At 39.2% G+C, this 19,210-nt stretch overlaps 2 protein-coding genes across 2 annotated transcripts in view; one reads left to right on the top strand and one right to left on the bottom strand.

The window, feature by feature from the left end:
- Window positions 1-5,894: 5,894 nt before the first annotated feature.
- Window positions 5,895-15,557, bottom strand: zbtb8b (zinc finger and BTB domain containing 8B). Its single transcript, XM_088329124.1, has 5 exons — window positions 15,435-15,557; window positions 14,390-14,582; window positions 13,244-14,108; window positions 12,282-12,460; window positions 5,895-7,552 (listed from the first exon to the last, which is right to left on the bottom strand). Exons 2-5 carry the CDS (start codon window positions 14,561-14,563, stop codon window positions 7,238-7,240), a joined length of 1,533 nt encoding a protein of 510 aa, XP_088185250.1. The 5' UTR covers window positions 14,564-14,582; window positions 15,435-15,557; the 3' UTR covers window positions 5,895-7,237.
- Window positions 15,558-15,625: 68 nt separating this feature from the next.
- The window catches only part of heyl (hes related family bHLH transcription factor with YRPW motif like), a 41,837-nt gene continuing 38,252 nt past the window's right edge, over window positions 15,626-19,210 (top strand). The window contains exon 1 of the mRNA XM_088327823.1: window positions 15,626-15,769. The gene's annotated coding sequence lies outside the window, so the exon portion shown is untranslated. The remainder of the gene's footprint in view (window positions 15,770-19,210) is intronic.

Genomic DNA, 19,210 nt, shown 5'->3' with positions numbered 1-19,210 from the left:
CCAACCTCTTTTGATTCAATGCACACCTTTTTTCATGGAAATGTTTCGCGAAACAATCTCAATTGAAAAGATGAAAAACATTAATTCCAGGTTTATTTTTTTTAAAGCTTAATTATCATGTTGCTTAAATTGACATCATATATTTTGTATCACCATAGCTTTGGAAGTAAATTGTCATTAATTGTGTTAAATAATTTTGCAATATTTCGAATGTTACTACATGTTTAACCTATTTTTCAAATGTTACTATACTTTTATCAAGTTTCTAAAAATAATACATAAATAATACTAAAAATTGGAAAACAAAATAAAAAAATATTGTACTATATTCCCAGATGTTTTATGGGTTTTTGTAAAATGAGAGAAAATAATTAAAAGTGGTTGTCATTTGGTGTTATTAAATAATTGCGGAATTGTGAGTACAAATAACTAAAATAGTCGTTGAATGTATAAAACCAAATGTCTACTAGTAAACATAATTTTCAGGCAGTTGTCAAATTTCAAAACAACACTAGTCGATTTCTACGGTACGGCTATTGTAGCCCATTTCCCGGACACGTCTGTGAACTGTGGCTTTTGATACCTGGACTCCAGCTTCAGCCCACTGTCCTCCTGATGGAGGGTATCAATGATGGTCCTCTGGACAGCAGTCAGATCAGCAGTCTTCCCCATACTTGTGATTTAGTTTACTGAACCAAGCTGAGTGTTTTTAAGGCTCAGGAAACCTCGCAAGGTGTTTCGAGTTAATTAGATGATTCAGGTGATTAGTTGAATAGCCTACTTGTATACTTTTTCATGATATTCTAATATTTTGAGATAGGATTTTTGAGTTTTCTTAAGCTGTAAGCCAAATTCAGCAATATTAAAATAATAAAAGGCTTGAAATAGTTCAGTTGATGTGTAATGAATCCAGAATGTATGACATTTTTGTTTTTTTAATTGCATTACCGAAAATAAAGAACTTTATCACAATATTCTAATTTTCCTGTATTTACAAATATTTGTAAGATGCAGAATAACAAAACACAGAAGCCTTGGACAATAGCATTTCAATGGAATTATTTTACATACATCAGCAATATAATTTAACATCATGAGGAAGGAAAACCAAATATGTTTCAAATTCAAACAGAAGTTGTACTCGGTACATGCAGTTTCACAAAATTGATAGTGTGGAACAGTACCAGCCATGGTCCACAGGTGAAAGAAAGTTTAGATAAAACACAAAGTATAACAATTCTTTACTGAATTGCTTTAAATCATTTGACTGGGTGACATTTGCTTTAAAAGAATCTATATTAAAACTGTAGCACAAAATAATACACAGTTATAAAAAAAAAATCAATGAGAGTGAAATTGAAAAAAATAATAATAATCAAAATGAAGTTTACAGGAGCCATTCCTCCTACTTGATTAGCCAACATTAAGATAAAAGCAGAAAATAAAGCATAAGGGCACTTTGAACTCAGTTGGGCATATTTAATAGAGAAAATATTTGACTTTCAACTTTTTAAGGACATCTCAAATGATGCACCACAACTTTAAATTAAAACAAGATAAAAATATGGAAAAATAGAATAAACATACTGAATTTCCCCGTCCACCCTGAATAATTGTTGCAGTAGTACTTGCTACAAAAAATATATATTAAAATAAAACAGATTTAATACCATCCATCCATTTTCTGTGCTGCTTTTCCTCTCTGAGGTCGCGGGGGTGGTGGTCGTGGACCCCATCCCAGTCTTCTTGGGCAGTGGGACACCTTAAACTGGTTGCTAGCCAGTTGCAGGGCACATAGAGTCAGACAATTCACACATTCACACCTAGGGTCAAGTTGTACTGGCCAATTAACCTGACATACATGTTTTTGGAATGTGGGAGTGTTCCCGGAGGTTACCCATAGAGGCACGGGGAGAACACGCAAACTCAGAACGGGGAGGCTGCGGCAGCCAGATTTAAGACAATTGAAATACAAATAAAATGACTCAAGCTACAGTAAAATAACTCAAAATAATGACCACTTTTCTACAGCAAGAAGAGATCTCAAGGCTTCAATCATACGTGTCAACTTGCCTGTATTTTTTTAAACGCTTCCTATCATTTCACATTTCGGCTTTAATCCGGATCTTCCCGGTCACTAGTAGCAGACGTCAACGACGTAGAATTTGTCGCGGTGTTCAACATATAGTCTGTCTTACTGTAAGTAAGTAGGTGGGTTTGCTTTATAGGGAGAACTTTAATCATTAACAGGGGAGCATTTGGCTGACGTTGACAGGTTTGTAACGAAGATGCAAAATCCTGTACTGCTACATATAAGCAACACTAAATTTCTTGCAAGGGGGGAAAGATTTAAGGATGATGCTGACAGAAATGTTTGTGTTGTTTAGTTGGTAAATAAAACAAACGTGTTTAAACATATTATCTTGGATCTCAGTCTGCATAGTCTGTAAGGTTAATTTTCAATCAATAAGGGGAATTCCAATCATTAAAAGGGGAGCAATTGGCTGAGATTGACCTGTATGTACTTGCTAAAACACCAAGTGAAGTCAAGTAATGTTTGTTTGTATAGCCCTTATGACGACAAACTATACCACATATCCAAATAAAACAAGTGTTATACAAATAAATACAATTAAAACGACTCGGGATAGAGTAAAATATTATCTCAAGGCTCCAGGGAAGGCGTCCCTCACCAGCACTGGAATCCGGGTAGAGGCGCTTCCACCCCAGGGAGCGTTGGGTCGCAACTCAAGGGGGGACCCTGGTACGAAATCGTCTCTTGACATTTCCTCCCTACGTCCTCTTCTGCAATTTCACCAGCCGACGTGTGTTCTTTCGGAGGCATTTCACCGACCGGGTTTGCCTTGCCGCTCCGGGCCCCAGTCGGGTCTCTCCGGGGAGCCTTGCGGCTGTACCCTAGTCGTTTCAAGGCCCGCTGCGTGGTTTTGTGCGAGATGGGCGTGTCGGCACTGCAGTTGTACAGCGTCTGGATCTCCTTGACCGTCGCCCTGCTGTTGGCCTCCACCACACGCTCCAAACGCCGTTCGCCGACCGCGTCGACGAGGTGCTTCCTCCCGCCGTTGCTCCGCTGGCTTGCAGTCTTCTTGTTCCAGCACCACTCCCGGTAGATGCGAGACACGGCGGTCTTGGAGAAGCCGAGCCGGTTGACCGTTTCGGAGATGCTGCAGCCAGCGCACCGAGCGCCGACGATTAGCCCCCGCTCAAACTCGGTTAAGTCCCGGGACTTGCCCATGTTTTGGGGTAAAACGCAGATTCTTAAGCAACCTCGTACGTCTTCTTTTGTTTCAAATGGCCCATATTCTGGTTTTGAACAATGGCTGCTTGTGTGGATGAAAACAAACAACAAAAAACAAAATGGAGTTCTTCTTCTAAGTCTATTTGTACCTAGGAATCACTGTCGCCCTCTACTGTTGGACTTGTGACAGTTGCCGAACCCAAAAGCAATTCCAGGCTTAAAGGGACCGTGTGTTTTTTTTTGCGTCTTCTTGTGGTAAAAAAGTCATTACAACAATTTCATACCTGTCAACCTGTACGTTTTTGCCGTACAAAATACGTTTACTATGCATTTTAAGACATGTACGACGTACAAGAAAATCTGTACGGAAAAAGGCAAATTTGTCAATTATGGGTACCATCCGGGATACACCGACTATCACGAAACGGCAAATCAATGAAGTCAAACGAGTTCGCCGCGGTAGCCTCTATCTTGGTATCGATTTTTTCGTTGCAAACGAAGCGAGCCGTTTAATGCTACTGTGCACATGCGTCTGCCGCCTGAGGATTTTCCATCATGTACCATTCCATGGTAGTTGTGTAGTGAAAGGAGGTCAGTCTCTTTTTAGAGAATCGGCTTTTTCGGCTAAACTCATTAAAGAGAGCCGGCTCTCAAACGGCTCACTTGCTTTGATGCATTATATTACGAATTATTATGTTTTATAAAGATGTTATGATAAAAATGAAGTATAAGAGAAGAAAATGAAAAAAGACAGGTTTGTGGTTATCCCTTTAATCAGTATACTACCAACAATAATTTAATGCAGAAAATGAATTCCTAAATTGAATAAGAAAATGTATTATTCTACTTATTATATTTGCATGTATTTTTTCCTTTTACAGTAAACGTCCAAGCTACTTAATTTTTGAAGTTTTTTAAATAATAAACCTCATTCATGTCGAGCAACTCAGAATCTCAAAACAAAATGTTAATTGATAATATATATAACGAAACTCATGGGCAATATAGTATGTTAAACTACATAAATAAACACGTTTGAAAAAAAAATATATGGTGTAAGATTTTTTTTGTATTTTGTAAGCGAAAATACGACAGTTTCTAAGGGCACGGAGCCGTGGAGGTTGACAGGTAAGCAATTTATTAAAATAATAATAAATATACTTTCACTATCATATCAACATGTTTGTTAAATATTTGTAGGTGAAGAAATGTGTATGTATTTTACTAAGACTAAGCTCACCTAGAGCAGGGGTCAGCAGCATGTAGCTCTATAGCACTATCCTAGTGGTTCCCTGGAGATTTTCAGAAATAATTGGAAATGTCAAGTCATGTCTATTTGTATACCCCTTTATCAAAAGAAGTCTCAAAGAGCTGCACCGACCACAGATTATTACAGACTATTATGACACCATCCCCTGATCTTAAACCTCCATGAGGGCAAGGAAAAACTTAAAAACCTCAACATGAGGAAAATGAAACCTTGTGAAGGGACCGCACGCGAGGTAATCCCCCCTTCCACGATGACCAGGCTGCAATGGATATCACAATAGACACACATGTATAGGTCATGCATAAGATATAAAAGAGAAGTGTGTTTTAAGCCTAGATTTAAACAGTGCCACTGAGGTTGCAGATCTAATCTTAGAGGGCAGAACATTCAACAGGACCAGGGGTCCGAATGAAGAAATGGAAAAAAGATCAGGGAGGGGAACTATGTATACTAATGTGATGGTTGTTTTGTAAGTGGACAATCATGACACAAACTCTTTGGTGTGTTTGGGTGGGATGGACCTGAGCGCAGACACACAAGATGCCAGACCGGATTTTATTTGGAGGCAGAGGGAATAACAAAATGAGAAGGAAAAAAACACAGTTCGCAAAACACTCATGGCTGGTGAAGTTAAGAAAGTCTGAAATAGATTGACGACAGTTGTTCTCAGCCAGATAAGGGCCATCAATGATCAGACTGTTTTTGCTGTCGGCACAGTTCTTGAACACTGGGTTCCTGATTACAGTCATGTGCGGGTTATGAGGAACAGGTTGGGGGTCCTTCAGGTTTTCTGCCTCTTGGTTCCCTCCACTGGACTGTGGTGTGCTTGATCAAAACACGTTTTTCGATATTTTCAAAATATTTAGAACAATTAATCCTTTAATTGAAAATACGTTTACAGTGTAAAATATTTTTTTGTGTAGTTCCAGTTATGTTTGAAGTTTTTCGGGGTCCCTTTTGGTCCTTTAAAAATGTTTGGTTGCCGACCCCTGACCTAAGATGACATGATTTCCTACCATTTTTCTGCCAAGGGTACCTTCAAAAACAAAAACATTTTAAAAGGCTTGGCAAAAAAAAAAAAAAAAAGAAAAATGGTGCGTTTTGGACAATCTGAGTGTGCGTTATTTGCAATCTTCCTAGTGTGTCGTGGTATTCAGTTTTAGAGAATACAGAAAAATCTATGAGTCAAATATTACGGTTTCTCTTTAATAGTATGTATGTTCATCGTAAAGATATGAAAACGTTAGTGGTCATTTTTTCTGCACATTAAAAACTCGCAATTAATGTAAATGGGGCGTTGGACACAGTACTCGAAAGCCATGTACTTTAATATCGCAAAGAGTACAATGGAGAAAAAAAAAGATCCACTTATAGAAATGTTCTTAATTTTATTAACTTAATACAATGCTGACACGTAAGACAGCAATCACATTACACTTTTTTGGTTTTGGACAATGCAATCACCAGCTTGATGTGTGTATAAGTTTTATTATTACCATTGTGAACATATTTAAAAAAAAAAAAAATAACATACCCAGTAAAACACAAAAATACACCTCAGGACGACTTAAAGCTTGCTGTTGTAGCACAGGACAAATCAGAGAAAACAGAATATGATTCTCTTTATTTCCTACCATTTAGCGCATTCAAATAAAGTAGTTATATCATTAAATACATTAGGTAAAGAAATAAGGTAGATATGTGAAAATAATAGAAATAATAGAAAAATGTCAAATGTAGTATTGAGTTCGAACCGCTCTTAGAAGTTAAGCATTTCCGAGTCACTAGAGGGCAGTACTCAGCTTCTCAAATTACACTAACTTGTGCAAGCAATGCGGAGGGCATAAGAAGTAATCATTCGAAAAAATCTAATATAAAAAAAGACACCAGTAAAAACACTCACACAACGTTATGAGTTATCTACCTAAAGCCAAGTACAACTACCATATTTTCCGGACGATAGAGGCACCTAAAAACCCTGAATTGGCCAGAAATATCAAAGTGTGAATTAGAACCTGGTGCGCCTTATATACACCACAGAATAGGGTGGATAAGATTGGAAAAGCAGTTTTTAGCGGTATGCATTACTATGAAGTATACAATATAATACTGTATTTGTGAAATGATCGATCAATCGAAAGACATAGGGGACCAAATTTTCAAAACATACGCTATGAGATTCTAACGTGGGTTGTGGTGGTGAGACGGCCGACACTAGTGGTACAGATGACACACGAAAAGACATTCAATGTTATCTCATTATCAAACTGTTTTCCCTCATGGTACCAGAAACACTGATTTGCAAAGTGCATTTTGTTTTACCTTCTGATATGTGAAAGTCTCTTCACGCCTCAATAACATAGCAAAAGACAAACCCAAAGTCAACAAAATACTAGACAAGCTAATTTATGCATAAATAAATACTAAATCGCCACGTTATTGTCGCACAAGTGAAGACTCTTTAACCTATCAGAATTCTTAACAAAAAGCAATACACAAATCAGTGTCTTTTGCAATGCGAGTAAAAACATGTGGATCCGGTGCACCCTATAGTGCGGAAAGTACAGTAATTCAGACAGTTTTCCTTTGTTCATCACAGTCAGCAAGGGCCTGATTGTCAGTGGTCTTAATCCAAACTAAATCAAGTTAAAGTCTCAAAGTCAATGACGTATTTTTTTAGAATCGCAGATCATGCAGAAAATTCCAAAATTTCAGAGCGCGTTTCCAACGTCATCGCACGCACCCACCCGGGACACGAGCATCTGTTTCTTCACGAGATCTTCCACCCGACCGACCTCCACCTCGTCTGTATCGTCCATGAAGCTGGTCCAGTCGGTGGCCCCTTCTTCGCTTTCCGTAAGTTCGGCCTGCCCGGGTAGTTGCAACGGGGTGGAGTCGGCGTGGGTGGTGCTCACGCAGTTGCAGCTGTCGCAAATGCCGTAACGCCGGAAACCTGGCGACACGCTAGCTCCAGAGAAGATTCGCCGACAGCTCTTGCACGACATAGGTAGGTCGTGCCGGTGGACCTGCCCGAGAAGTTATTTTTTTGTTAGTATATTTTGGTGTTCGGTCCTTTTCACACTACACTTGCTCGTTGCTATGGTTTTGCAGCCTTATGCAAAATACCGTATTGTCACGTATGTTTTTTGTACCCTAAAAATAACTTAAAATTTGTGTGCGCACATATTACACCATGTTTTGTGGTAGTATATAACCATATTTGAGAAAAAGTCGTTGACCACCTTTTTACAACATATGTGACAGGATTCAAACCCGGATCGAGGTGGTGGAGGTGCAGATTCTTTGCAACTAGCCCAATAAGTTATGAATCATGTTGGACAAGGCTTTAGCTTTTATCTCTTCATCACACTTTCTCTAAATGGTACCACACTGTTGAATACGTGGGATTATCTATTGACATTGTAAACTATGAACACAATACCAAAATATAAATCCCAATGTATTTATTTAATGTCTTTCAAAGTCTGTTTCAGTGTCAATAAAATATTTTAATCATGGTTCCACATATTCAGCAACGTGGTACCGTAAAAATAGATGAGATACAATCCAATGCCTTTTCCTGTGTCATATATACTGTGTATAAGCCTAGTTATATAGTGGTTAAGAACTGGCGCTCTCACCGACGCGATCTAGCTTTGATCCTGTAATAAATCTCGACATGTTTGTGACCTACAAACAACATTTCATACCAATTTTTCCGTGCGCTTTATTCACTGATAAATACGATAAGTTGTTAGAACAGTGTTTATATCCGCGCAAAGTTCACAGTTAGGATAGGAAATATGGCAAAGATTTGGATTTTTTGGAAAATGTAAGTATAATTTTATCACAATTGTAATTTATTTTTGACCAAGCAACAAAAAAAGTAACGTGAATGTTACAGTTTATCAATTTTTGTGTTTTAGTTTAAAAAAAAAAAAGCAATAAAAAGTATTGCTATCTAGCTCTAAATAACTATACTAGTAGGCGCCCGGGGCTACTCTGGTAATCGGTTCTGAAAATAACTTACCAAATATCGGTCATTGTGATTTTTGAAGAAATTTGATTTCCAACTGTCATTATGTTTGAGTGCTTAACAGACTACTTTAACTCAACTTTTAATTATTACAACCTGAAAATAACATAGTAACAACATAGTAATAACATAAATTGTAATTTTAGAAAGCATATCAAAATCAGGAACAAAAAGTACCTCTGAGCTTCAAACAAGTTTGTGACTCCTGTGTTAACGTGCTAATATATGCCAAAGCATGTAGCGCACATATGTCAGAGTCAAGGCCCGCGGGCCACATTAGGCCCGCGAGAGGGTTTTACCTGGCCCGCATGATGATATCAATATATTATTAGATCCGGCCCGCAGGCCACTGCAAGCCAGCAGCCCGCAGTACGCACGAATACTACATTTCCCACAATGCAACGGGGACGCGCCGAGGGGGAGCAAAGAGGGAGGCGGTTTAATTTATTCAGCAGTCGATCAGCAGCAGTCATTAGCATAACAGCAAAAATGATCTTACAGATACCCATCAACAATGGCTAAACGGAAGGTGGACACTGAAAACCGGGGCTTTCAAACAAGGTGGGAGTTGGAGTACAGAGGTAGCTGGAAAACCTGTGTGTCTGCTATGTGGAGAAAGTGTGGCGGTGATGAAAGAGTATAATATGAGACGGCATCATGAAACAAAACACACGGACAAAACCAAGATTCTGGACATAGAACAAAGGCTACAGAAGGTCGAGGAATTTAAACGAGGTCTCAAATCTCGACAGGGTCTGTTCAGAAAAGCCCAGTCACAAAGCGAGGCTGCTGTCAAGGCCAGTTTTATTTTAGCAGAGGAGATCGCCAAATCAGCCCGGCCATTTACCGAGGGGGATTTCATCAAAAACTGTATGCTTAAAGTCTGTGACAAACTTTGCCCAGGCAAAATACAACTTTTTTCAAACATCAGCCTAAGCAGAAATACCATTGCTGATGGCGTAGACCTGTTGTCTAACAATCTAAAAGAGCAGCTTGTTACAAAGGGGAAAGATTTCATCGCATATTCCCTGGCTGTGGACGAGAGCACAGACATTTCTGACATTGGCCAGTTGTCAGTTTTCATCCGCGGAGTGGACTCCAGCCTCAACGTGACAGAGGAGTTGTTAGCGCTACGTCCTACGCACGGCACAATTACTGGACATGATTTGTATGAAGAGGTCTCAAGATGTGTAAACGAGATGGAGCTGTCTTGGGAAAAACTCGTGAGTCTGACAACAGACGGAGCACCTGCGATGTGTGGACACTTGGAGTGGACTGGTGGCAAAGATACGGGAGAAGATGCAGAAGGAAAACGTCACACGTGAGCTGACAGCTTATCACTGTATCATACACCAAGAGTCCTTGTGTGGTAAAGCCTTGAAAATGAAAGATGTAATGAGCACCATCACATACGCAGTTAACTTTATCAGAGCCAAAGGGTTAAATCACCGCCAGTTTAAGTCATTTCTGTGCGAGTTAGAAACGGAGCATGGTGATTTGCCCTATCACACTGAGGTCCGGTGGCTAAGCCAGGGAAAGGTGCTGCGCAGGTGTTTCGAGCTTCGTGAGGAGATTTGTTTGTTCTTGGACAGCAAAGGGAAAGACACAACACAACTCCGAGACAAAAGGTTTTTGTGTGAAATGGCTTTTCTGTGTGACATTACGAGTCACCTGAACGCAATGAACCTGCAGCTGCAGGGTCGGGCTCGTGTCATCTCTGAAATGTACACTACAGTGAAAGCATTTCAAGCCAAACTGACTCTGTAGGAGGCACAAATGCGGAAAGAAAACTTGAGTCACTTCCCTAGCTGTCAGACCATGAAAGATGAGCTACCTACCAGTGTTTTCCCGAGCGCAGAGTTTGCTGATAAAATTATTATACTCGCTGCTAACTTTCGACACCGATTTGCTGACTTTGAAGCACAAAAAAGCAGGTTTTCACTGCTCAGCAATCCATTTGCCGTTGATGTGGAAAGCTCACCGCCAAATCTCCAAATGGAGTTGATTGAGCTACAATGCGATGATGCGCTGAAGGCAAAATAGTCAGCAGTGGGTGCTGCGGAGTTTGCGCGCTTCCTCCCCGACACAATGCCCCAGCTGCGCACCCAGGCTGCTCAAACATTGTCTATGTTTGGCAGCACATACCTGTGTGAACAACTGTTTTCCTTAATGAAACTGAACAAAACATCACACAGAAGTCGACTTACTGCTGAACACCTTCACTCAGTTCTGAGGATTTCCTCAGCTCAGAGCCTGACCCCGAACATTGATGAACTTGTGCAAAAGATGAACTGCCAAGTATCAGCGTCAGCCTCAAACAAGTAATGTAGTGTTGTAGTAATACAGTAATGTATATAAATACAGTAATAATACAGTAATGTTTCCTGTGCAATTACACATTTGAAGTTTTTACTCCGTTCAAGTTTAAAAGTTAAATATGCACATAAAGAAGGTCTTGTTTTTGGTTGTTCCCCTCGGGAATTTTAAAGCTTTATTGTCTATGTTGACTATGTTGTTTTTGTTTGCCGACTCCGTTCCTGGGAGTGTTTCTTGTTTTTCGGCTTTTCATGGAAAATAGATCTTGATGTGGACAACAGTCTTTTGATAAAATTGTCTCCTATTTAGCAGAGAAAATAACTTTTGATTGTTATTATTTGTTAATCAGTAATTCCTTTTTTCACACTAACCCAGAGAAAGCACAGAAAGGAAAGTCAATGTACATTTGAGCAGGACAGATGAGGTCCAGTGTGTTGATTGCTATTGGTTTTAAGTAACAAGAGATTTTTGCACTTTATTTTATTGTATTTCGAGGCAATATTTCTTTTTAATAATTTCAGATGATTGAATGATAGAAAATTGTTATGAGTTGTTGTTATGAGATATGTTATGAGTTTTTTATATAAAGGACATTTGTATTTTGTGCCTGCTGAAATTAAAAATGACGGACAGAGTCATAAGAAAATATTGCTTTATTTATCCAATCATATTGTAATATATTTGTTATGTTTTCAGTAGGTTAAATCTTGGTTTCAGTAAAGATTGGACAGTCCGGCCCTCGGCTTGTAGCCAAATGTTTTATTTGGCCCTCCGTCCATTTGACTTTGACACCCCTGATGTAGCGTCAGCAACTTCTTTTTGTGTAGCAGACTCAATTGCTACCATTAGCGGATAGCAACTGCATCCATTTGCTGCTTAAATAATGCTACTATCAACTAGGATGATACAAATTATTAGCTCATTAGTAAGCTGGCAATAGCTTGTTACCAATCTTGGTGGATGACTTCAAGAAGAGAACACTCCAAAAACATGCAGGACATGCAGCGCTCAAGGACCCGGGTGCCCACTTCTGCTTTAAGGGAATTCTAGGAGTCAATACTGCGGGTATCGTTTCAGCAGATAGCGTTGGCAATTTGGCTGCATTAGCGACTAGCGTCTCATTAGTGGATAACATTAATTCAGTGGCAAGTGTCACAGACATTGCTACTAGCTGCTTATAATAGCTTCGCAGCCACTAGCCGCTTATGAAAGCATCACAAACATCATTAGCTGCTAAACTAATGCTAGATATTCAAGCAAGGCCGGTCCCTAATGAGGATAACTGCGGCTTCAGTGAAAATAAATGATTTATCAGAGTTTTGAGATCACAATCTCATTGTCGTCTTTTACAAATGAATATGGTCATATCGGCAACCATAGCTCAAAAGGATTGCTCAACTTACACTGAGGGCGTGGGTGCGCAGATGTTCCTGCCTTGTGAACCTCTTGCCACACATGGGACAGGGGAAGGGTCTCTCACCAGTGTGGCAGCGGAGGTGCCGCTTCATGATTCCCTTCTGCTTTGCAGTGTATGGGCAGAAGGGGCACTTGTGCAGTTTGACGGGAACAAGTAAACTGTCACCTGTGAGACGGATAGAGTGAATAGAGTTCAGTCCCGACGGGATTAGATGACAGGCAAGTCATTCAGTGCCAATGACTTCAAACAGACATCAAATTTACAGTATTTTCAGTATTAAAAGGTGCACCTAAAACCCCCAATTTGCCCAGAAAGTGCGCCTTATAATCCAGGGTGTCTTTTATACCTGAAAATACGGTGGATACAATTGGAAAATTTGAGTTACAATTAAATGATACTGCGCACTGCTCTGCCTTTGAAAAACATATTGACTGGTCTTCGAGTGCCCTCCTGTAGTTAATTTCTTAATTGTTTGTTCCTAAAATCAATTTGAGTAGTGAGACCAGATGTCATAATCTTAATTTATATTCTTTGAATAAAATTCACTGTTCACAAATCCCTTAACCACCTGGTTTATAGGGGCCCCATTTCTTATACAGCCTGGCAGTGCCTATTCTTCTCAGGGCTGTTTTTTGGGTAGGGATTTCCTCCCCAAAATGAAACAGATAGTACTGATTTCCTGGGTAAACAATAGAAGTCTGATTTAACTCAGATACACCTATTTTAATTAAGGTCGATTTATTTTTCATGCAATCCTACCTCTTTTTGTTGTTTTCATTCCATGCCTCTTATAGTCCAGTGCGCCTGATATATGAAAAATACTCACAAGACTATTTTGGGGGGGTTTATGCCTTACTATCCTGTGCCTAAAATATGGTACTTTTAAACAGCATTGACAGTAAATGAGTTACAATTGATTTTCTTGTATCTTTAAAGTGTTTGTTGTACCTGTGTCCTCTCCGATCCAGTCCGACTGTATTTCCATCACGGATGAGCCTACAAAACCTAAACTGTCCTCCATCCGACTCGCTCCTAAAATGCTGCCTGGTGGTCTTTGAGTCAAGCGTGGCCCCCCTCGGTCCACCAGTGGACTGCTGAAGCCTTCGCCTCTGGCTAGCATCTCCATCAGCTGGCGAGCACTTATAGACGAGTTGTAACCCATATAAGACCTCTCATTGGGAAAACTGGGGGGAAGTGATCTGCTGTGATGAGGAAACGAAGGTCCGGGATATGACACTACGTCTTTATTGTCAGGAGATTCCATTAGTTCCTCATCAGGGTCATATTCTATCTTGGGGTTCACCAACTCTGCAGTCAAAGTGGAGCACGGAGTTGATGAGGGGTTAGCCTGATCTGTGTTTACTTTGGGTGTTTCGTTACTGGTATGGAATTCTGCGTCCTGGCTCGGACCAGGTATAGCGTCACAAGGCATGGACGGAGGACTTTTGGGCGCCTTGACTAGCGCCTGGTCCGGTTCCATGACTTGCGAAGGAGGCTCTGCCATGCCGTCGCTGCTCGGCTTGGTTGCAGCAGAGCCACTGTCCGCAGCTCGGTATCGGCCTTGCAGGCCCGGGTGTCCCCCTGTTGCTACTTCTTCTTTATCTTTGTTGCATATTTCCAGGGAGGAGCAGATGTATTTTTTACAAAGATTCACCAGCTCGGTCATTTGCAAGTAGCTGGCTGCCGACATCACTTCGATGACGCTGCTGCTGCTCAAAGCCAAACGGCCTGAGTAGAGGAAGTCTAGGATGATGGAGAAGGCATCTGCGGTGACTATGTCTAACGAGGCTGTGCTTTGGCGCTGTCCGCTATCCTGAAATATTTGCACAAGAACAAAATTAGTAATACCCAATACCGAATTCCCGTGCGCCTAATGGAGTAACTCATTCAGTGCCAGCCATTTTAGAGATTTTCAACCCGCTTTCTCGACCCATCATTAACTTGACAGTGGTACCAAGTAGTCTTAATATTTCATATACGGAAAATGTGCTCAATAAACAAGCAATTCGAGCACAATCCTGGAACAATTGAAGCTCGTAAGACAAGGTCACAGAACAAATCTTATGCAAAACTTGCTTCATAATGAAATTGTACCTGCAAATAGTGGACCAAAAGAGCCCGAAAGTAGCCACTCCCAGCGAAGAGTACATTCCGATGGGCCTTGAAGACCCGGCCCTCCACGAGGATGCTGCAGTCACAGAAGTATCCCCGCTTTCGCTGCTCGTTGAGTTCAAACAGAAGTTTGGGCAGGTAACAAGGCACCTCCATGACTACACTTCAATGGGCTCTGTCAAGAAATAGAAAATTTCACATTTTGCACACTTGTAAACTTGCAAATTTTCCTTGTATTTCAGAGGGTTTTTTTATCATTTCAAATTGTATACACCATATAACAATTCTAATATGTGATTTTTGTTCATTTATGTTTTTTTAATTTAACGGCTCTCACCTTGACCATGTCGGCTCTAATCTCTAAATTGCTACGCATAGTAAGCTACATTAAATATACTGCAAGGGGAGAAAGAACTAAGAAAGATGCTGAAAGAATTGTTGGTATTGTTTATTTTGTAGATAAACTAAACTTGTTTACACATAATGTTTAAATTCTACATTGTCTGTCTACCTGTGAGTAAATTGGTGCTGTGTTGAGTTTGTAAGGTTCATTTTTGCAATTAATAATAAGGGAAGCAATTGTCTGAAGTTGACAGGTATGGTGATTAATGGAAATGTGAGTGAGGGAAATTAACTGAAATGAGTCACAATATTCCAGCGGAGTCATATAGTTAAAAAACACAAAACATATAAACGTGCCAGTATGATTGCTTCCTGACTTTAGTTTTTACAAGTCATTATGCATTGTGTGGTAAGCAGATCCAGAGTGTGTGCAAACAACTGAATGATCTTTTGTTGCAGCAATATAGCGTGAGTCATCGACAAGGTTGTCGTGTAAACATTTCCAAGTGGATTTACATGGAATAACTTCAGCTGCACACGCACCAATGTTTAAAGGCCACGATTGATTCACGTCTTTGTTTTCAAGCTAGCTCCTGTTGCTAAAGCTAAATAGCTCGTGACACCGAAGCAAGAGCTTAAAAAGTACAATAAAGGAAACAAAACACGAGGAATTTGAATGACTTACTGGTCGTATCCTGACGATAAAAAAGCGACATTAAACTGATAATACGGTCAATTCTTCGGTTATTCTTAATCAAAGTATAGAGGAGAAACTCTTCCGCAGTTACAAGAGTGACGTTTGTTTAAAGCCAGTCAGGAGCGACCTTTTTGGCCACACTTGGCTGGTGGACCAATAGAAAATAGGCATCTAGAACACTTGAAGTGACTCAACAAACAAACAACTACAGCGGGGATTTAATACATTTCGAAATTTTCTACATTTGTTTTATTTCATTGTTTGTTTCTTTCGTTTTTACCTTTGTTTGAAAATGAATGTATCCTGTCTTACCTGAACAATAGGTGAGTAAATGTTTTAAAAAGGGCGTCGTAACTGTCACAGTATGAAAAAATACAATTAAAGAGACTGTGAATCATTAGCGCCTACTAGTAGTGAAAAATATTTTAATACATGAAAATACGCGAATTGTGATACAAAATGCATTTTTTAATACTTCTCGGTCGATAATTTGTTATGTTTCTATTAACACGAGGCTCGCTAAAAATGAGAATACAAATGGTGCTGTTTGGTCACTTTGACACTTTGTATTACTCCTTGTGCTCTTTGGCAGTGGTTTTAGGTTGCTCTTCACAATATAGCTTCATCTAGTGGTCAAATATATCACATTGTGTGGAACCTACACTAAACATGTACTTCCATTTCAAATTATTCGTACTTTTTTTGCTAAAATAGTTTGCATATGGTCATTGATCTGTAAATAACCAATATTTATTTTTGATTGCTGCTGTCACAGTTGCTGCCTATTGGGTTCTTATATTGTGTTCTGTCTTGTGGTGTGTAAATTTAGATATATGTTTCTTTGCATACTGGCAATCGTACTACTTTTAAATTCTATGTTTCTTTTTAAATTCTATGCAACTATCAAATTCAATGTTACTTTAAATACAATGTTGTTGTTTATCACCATAAATAAATGAGCATGAGCAATGTGTTTATGTGAACTGTATGGAGCAACTTTGAATTGCTTGATACTCTGTGTAATGATAATAAAAACGTTCTATTATATTCCAAATAACATTTTAGTAAATGTTTTCTGATCAAATCATAATCACACACCAAACGTGTGTGGCTCAATGGCAAGGTGTTTGTATTGTTTTTGTGATATTTGGTGTTATGTAATAGCTCTATTCGTGTATGTGTTTTAATAGATATCATGGCTTAACGTTGTTCTCTAGAAAGCCATTGTAGTATTGAAATGTAATATTTAAATGTGTCATTGCCTATATTTAATCATGTTTGTATAACCTCTTCATTTATAAGTTCTTCATTTTTCCACTCTCAATTGTAAGGCTTCTCTATTGGTTCAGTTGTGTTTTGTTTTATAGTAGGAAGTGTTTCGGGTTTGTCATCTCAGTTCCAGTTTAAACCAGTTCGGGCCAAAACTCTGATTTGGGGAATTTCCATTCCAGTTTTCTCTTATTTTTGTTTTTACTCAGCCCTAAGACCACCCTTAATGTATAAAAGTTATAGCCAGCCTTTTTGACTTCACATTTGAGAATCCTACAGCCATTGTCCATTAACTAGTTTGTGCCTGGAATATTCTATAATAAAATCTCAAAGAAACTGCACCTCTCAGTTTTTTATTTTGATCATCTCACATAAAATGTACGGATGGAGGAAGAAAAGTTATTTTTTTTCGTCATCTATGTGTGTGTTTGTGAGTTCTTAGAACAGACTTTGGTGATTTCTGTTGGGACATGGTCCTGTAATGTCGATTTTCATTCTTAATCTATCCCTTTTGTTTTTAAATGAGAAAGTAAAACAATAAAACAGCCACTGATGTACTATTTTCTTGAAAAATAATCAGCCTGCTCGGAAAATAACAAATAAATAAATTAGTTTTCAAATATCTGCCACATCCGCACGTCTCAACTCACAGTTCTTCACTTCATAATATTTTCCTATGGCGTGCGGTAGGAAAACCACATTGTTATGCTGACAGCCCAATAAAAAATAAAAAAACGACCATGATGAATATTCAGCCCGCACTAATCTTGTTCTAATTAAGGGTTTCCCAAACTTCTTCAAAGGAAAACTTGAGATATATCAGTGGTGAGCCGTCAGGGCCTGTAAGACTTTCTCTGCTGGCCTAAAAAACATCTGAATCATCTGATGTTACTTATATTTTGTCTATTAATACTCATTAAATAATTCCAAATTAACTGTCAGCTTCCCTTCATTGCTTTTCCCTGGGTTGTGTTGCTTCCAGATGTGTGCTTTCATAATCACACATTAAACTAATTATATTTCATTCGTTACTTGTTGCCATTGTCAGAAATCTACCTGGAAGCCTCCACTATCAGTTCTGCAGGCCCGTATCATACAATAGATGTTGATAAAGCTGTTGCTTTAACCAGTTAGATTTTAAGTTGGTGAAACAAAGGCCTTCTAGCTGGCATAGGGGAACATCAGCGTATGATTGGCTAGAGGGCCGTAGTCCAGCAAAGTGATGGTGCCAACCACCGTAAAACTTAGGGAGGACGAAGAAAAACAATTGGTTAGTGATTGATTGTACTTGCCAGATGTATAAAACTGGAGCAATCTGCACACGCAAATATATTAATGTGTTAACTTAATAGCTGTTTTGTCAAACCACAAGGGAGAAATTGATTTGGTTGCAGATTTTCTGTTAAAGCAATTTTCAAGATAAATGTTTCAAGAAAGTTGGAAATCATTAAGAAAAGTCAAACAACTGGGACAAGCAGGAACTTATTATTATAACATTATTAAAGAGCTGGATTAAAAAGCAAAGAAATTTCTAAGTAGCTTCTTTCTCTCATTGCTGTTAGAAACGCAGATTTACATTACCACCTGTCAACTAATAAGAGAAGAGCAGAGGATGTTTTTTGGGTAGAAATAAAAATAGAAAATACAAATGTGTACATGTGTCGCAGCTGTAGCAGCAGTAAAGGTTGTGTTGTCGTTAATCAATTATTAAGGGTTGGATTGATTCAGACATAGGACTACTAGATGGTAAGGCGCCCGCTTTGAGACTGGGAGGTCGGTGGTTCGCGCCCCGGCCGAGTCATTCCTAAGACTTAAAAAGTGGTCGGCGGCGCCCTCTGTTGGCTGCGGCTGCATCGGCTCGCTACAACGGGTCAGGTGCAATCGACATTTCGTTCTGTGTACATTGTTACACAGAATGACAATACAAGGAAATTATTATTATTATTATTATTATTACTGCAGGCCTAGGTGTGAAATGCACGGCCCACCACTGTGATACAGGACTGTATATGTGTTGCCAGTTTGCGAACGAAACGCCTCTTGGAAGTTGACGATAGGAGCCGGTGTTATGCCGAGAAATGCATCCCTGCCGAGATTTTCATCCCCTAGCCACTATAACCACTTTTACCTCGTTTGATCTCACTTTTATATCACTTTTCGGGAATGTTATAGCGAACATATAACAAAAATCACTTTGTCTTGCATTTGTTGGGAATGCAATACAACTTAAACCATTCCGTCTTTGTATTTGTTGAGAATGTAATCGAACGGTAATGCACACCGTATACAAATCACTTTTGCGCAGTTAACATGTTTATTTTGCCTTTTTCTACTCAAATCGCTCGTATTGAAACTGTTATGCACTCTACCATAAAACTTATTTCAGCATAATACGCTTCATGGTAGAGTGCAAAACAGTTCTCATAAGTGATTTATATACGGTGTGCATTACATTCACAACAAATACAAAGACAGAATGGTTTAAGTTGTATTAC

The sequence above is a fragment of the Urocampus carinirostris genome, chromosome 2 (assembly GCF_059441175.1).
Source record: "Urocampus carinirostris isolate Australia breed hairy pipefish chromosome 2, RoL_Ucar_1.0, whole genome shotgun sequence".
NCBI classification, from domain to species: Eukaryota; Metazoa; Chordata; class Actinopteri; order Syngnathiformes; family Syngnathidae; genus Urocampus; species Urocampus carinirostris.
Note: the sequence above shows the minus strand (reverse complement) of the source record. Positions and strands in the feature narration are given on the sequence as shown.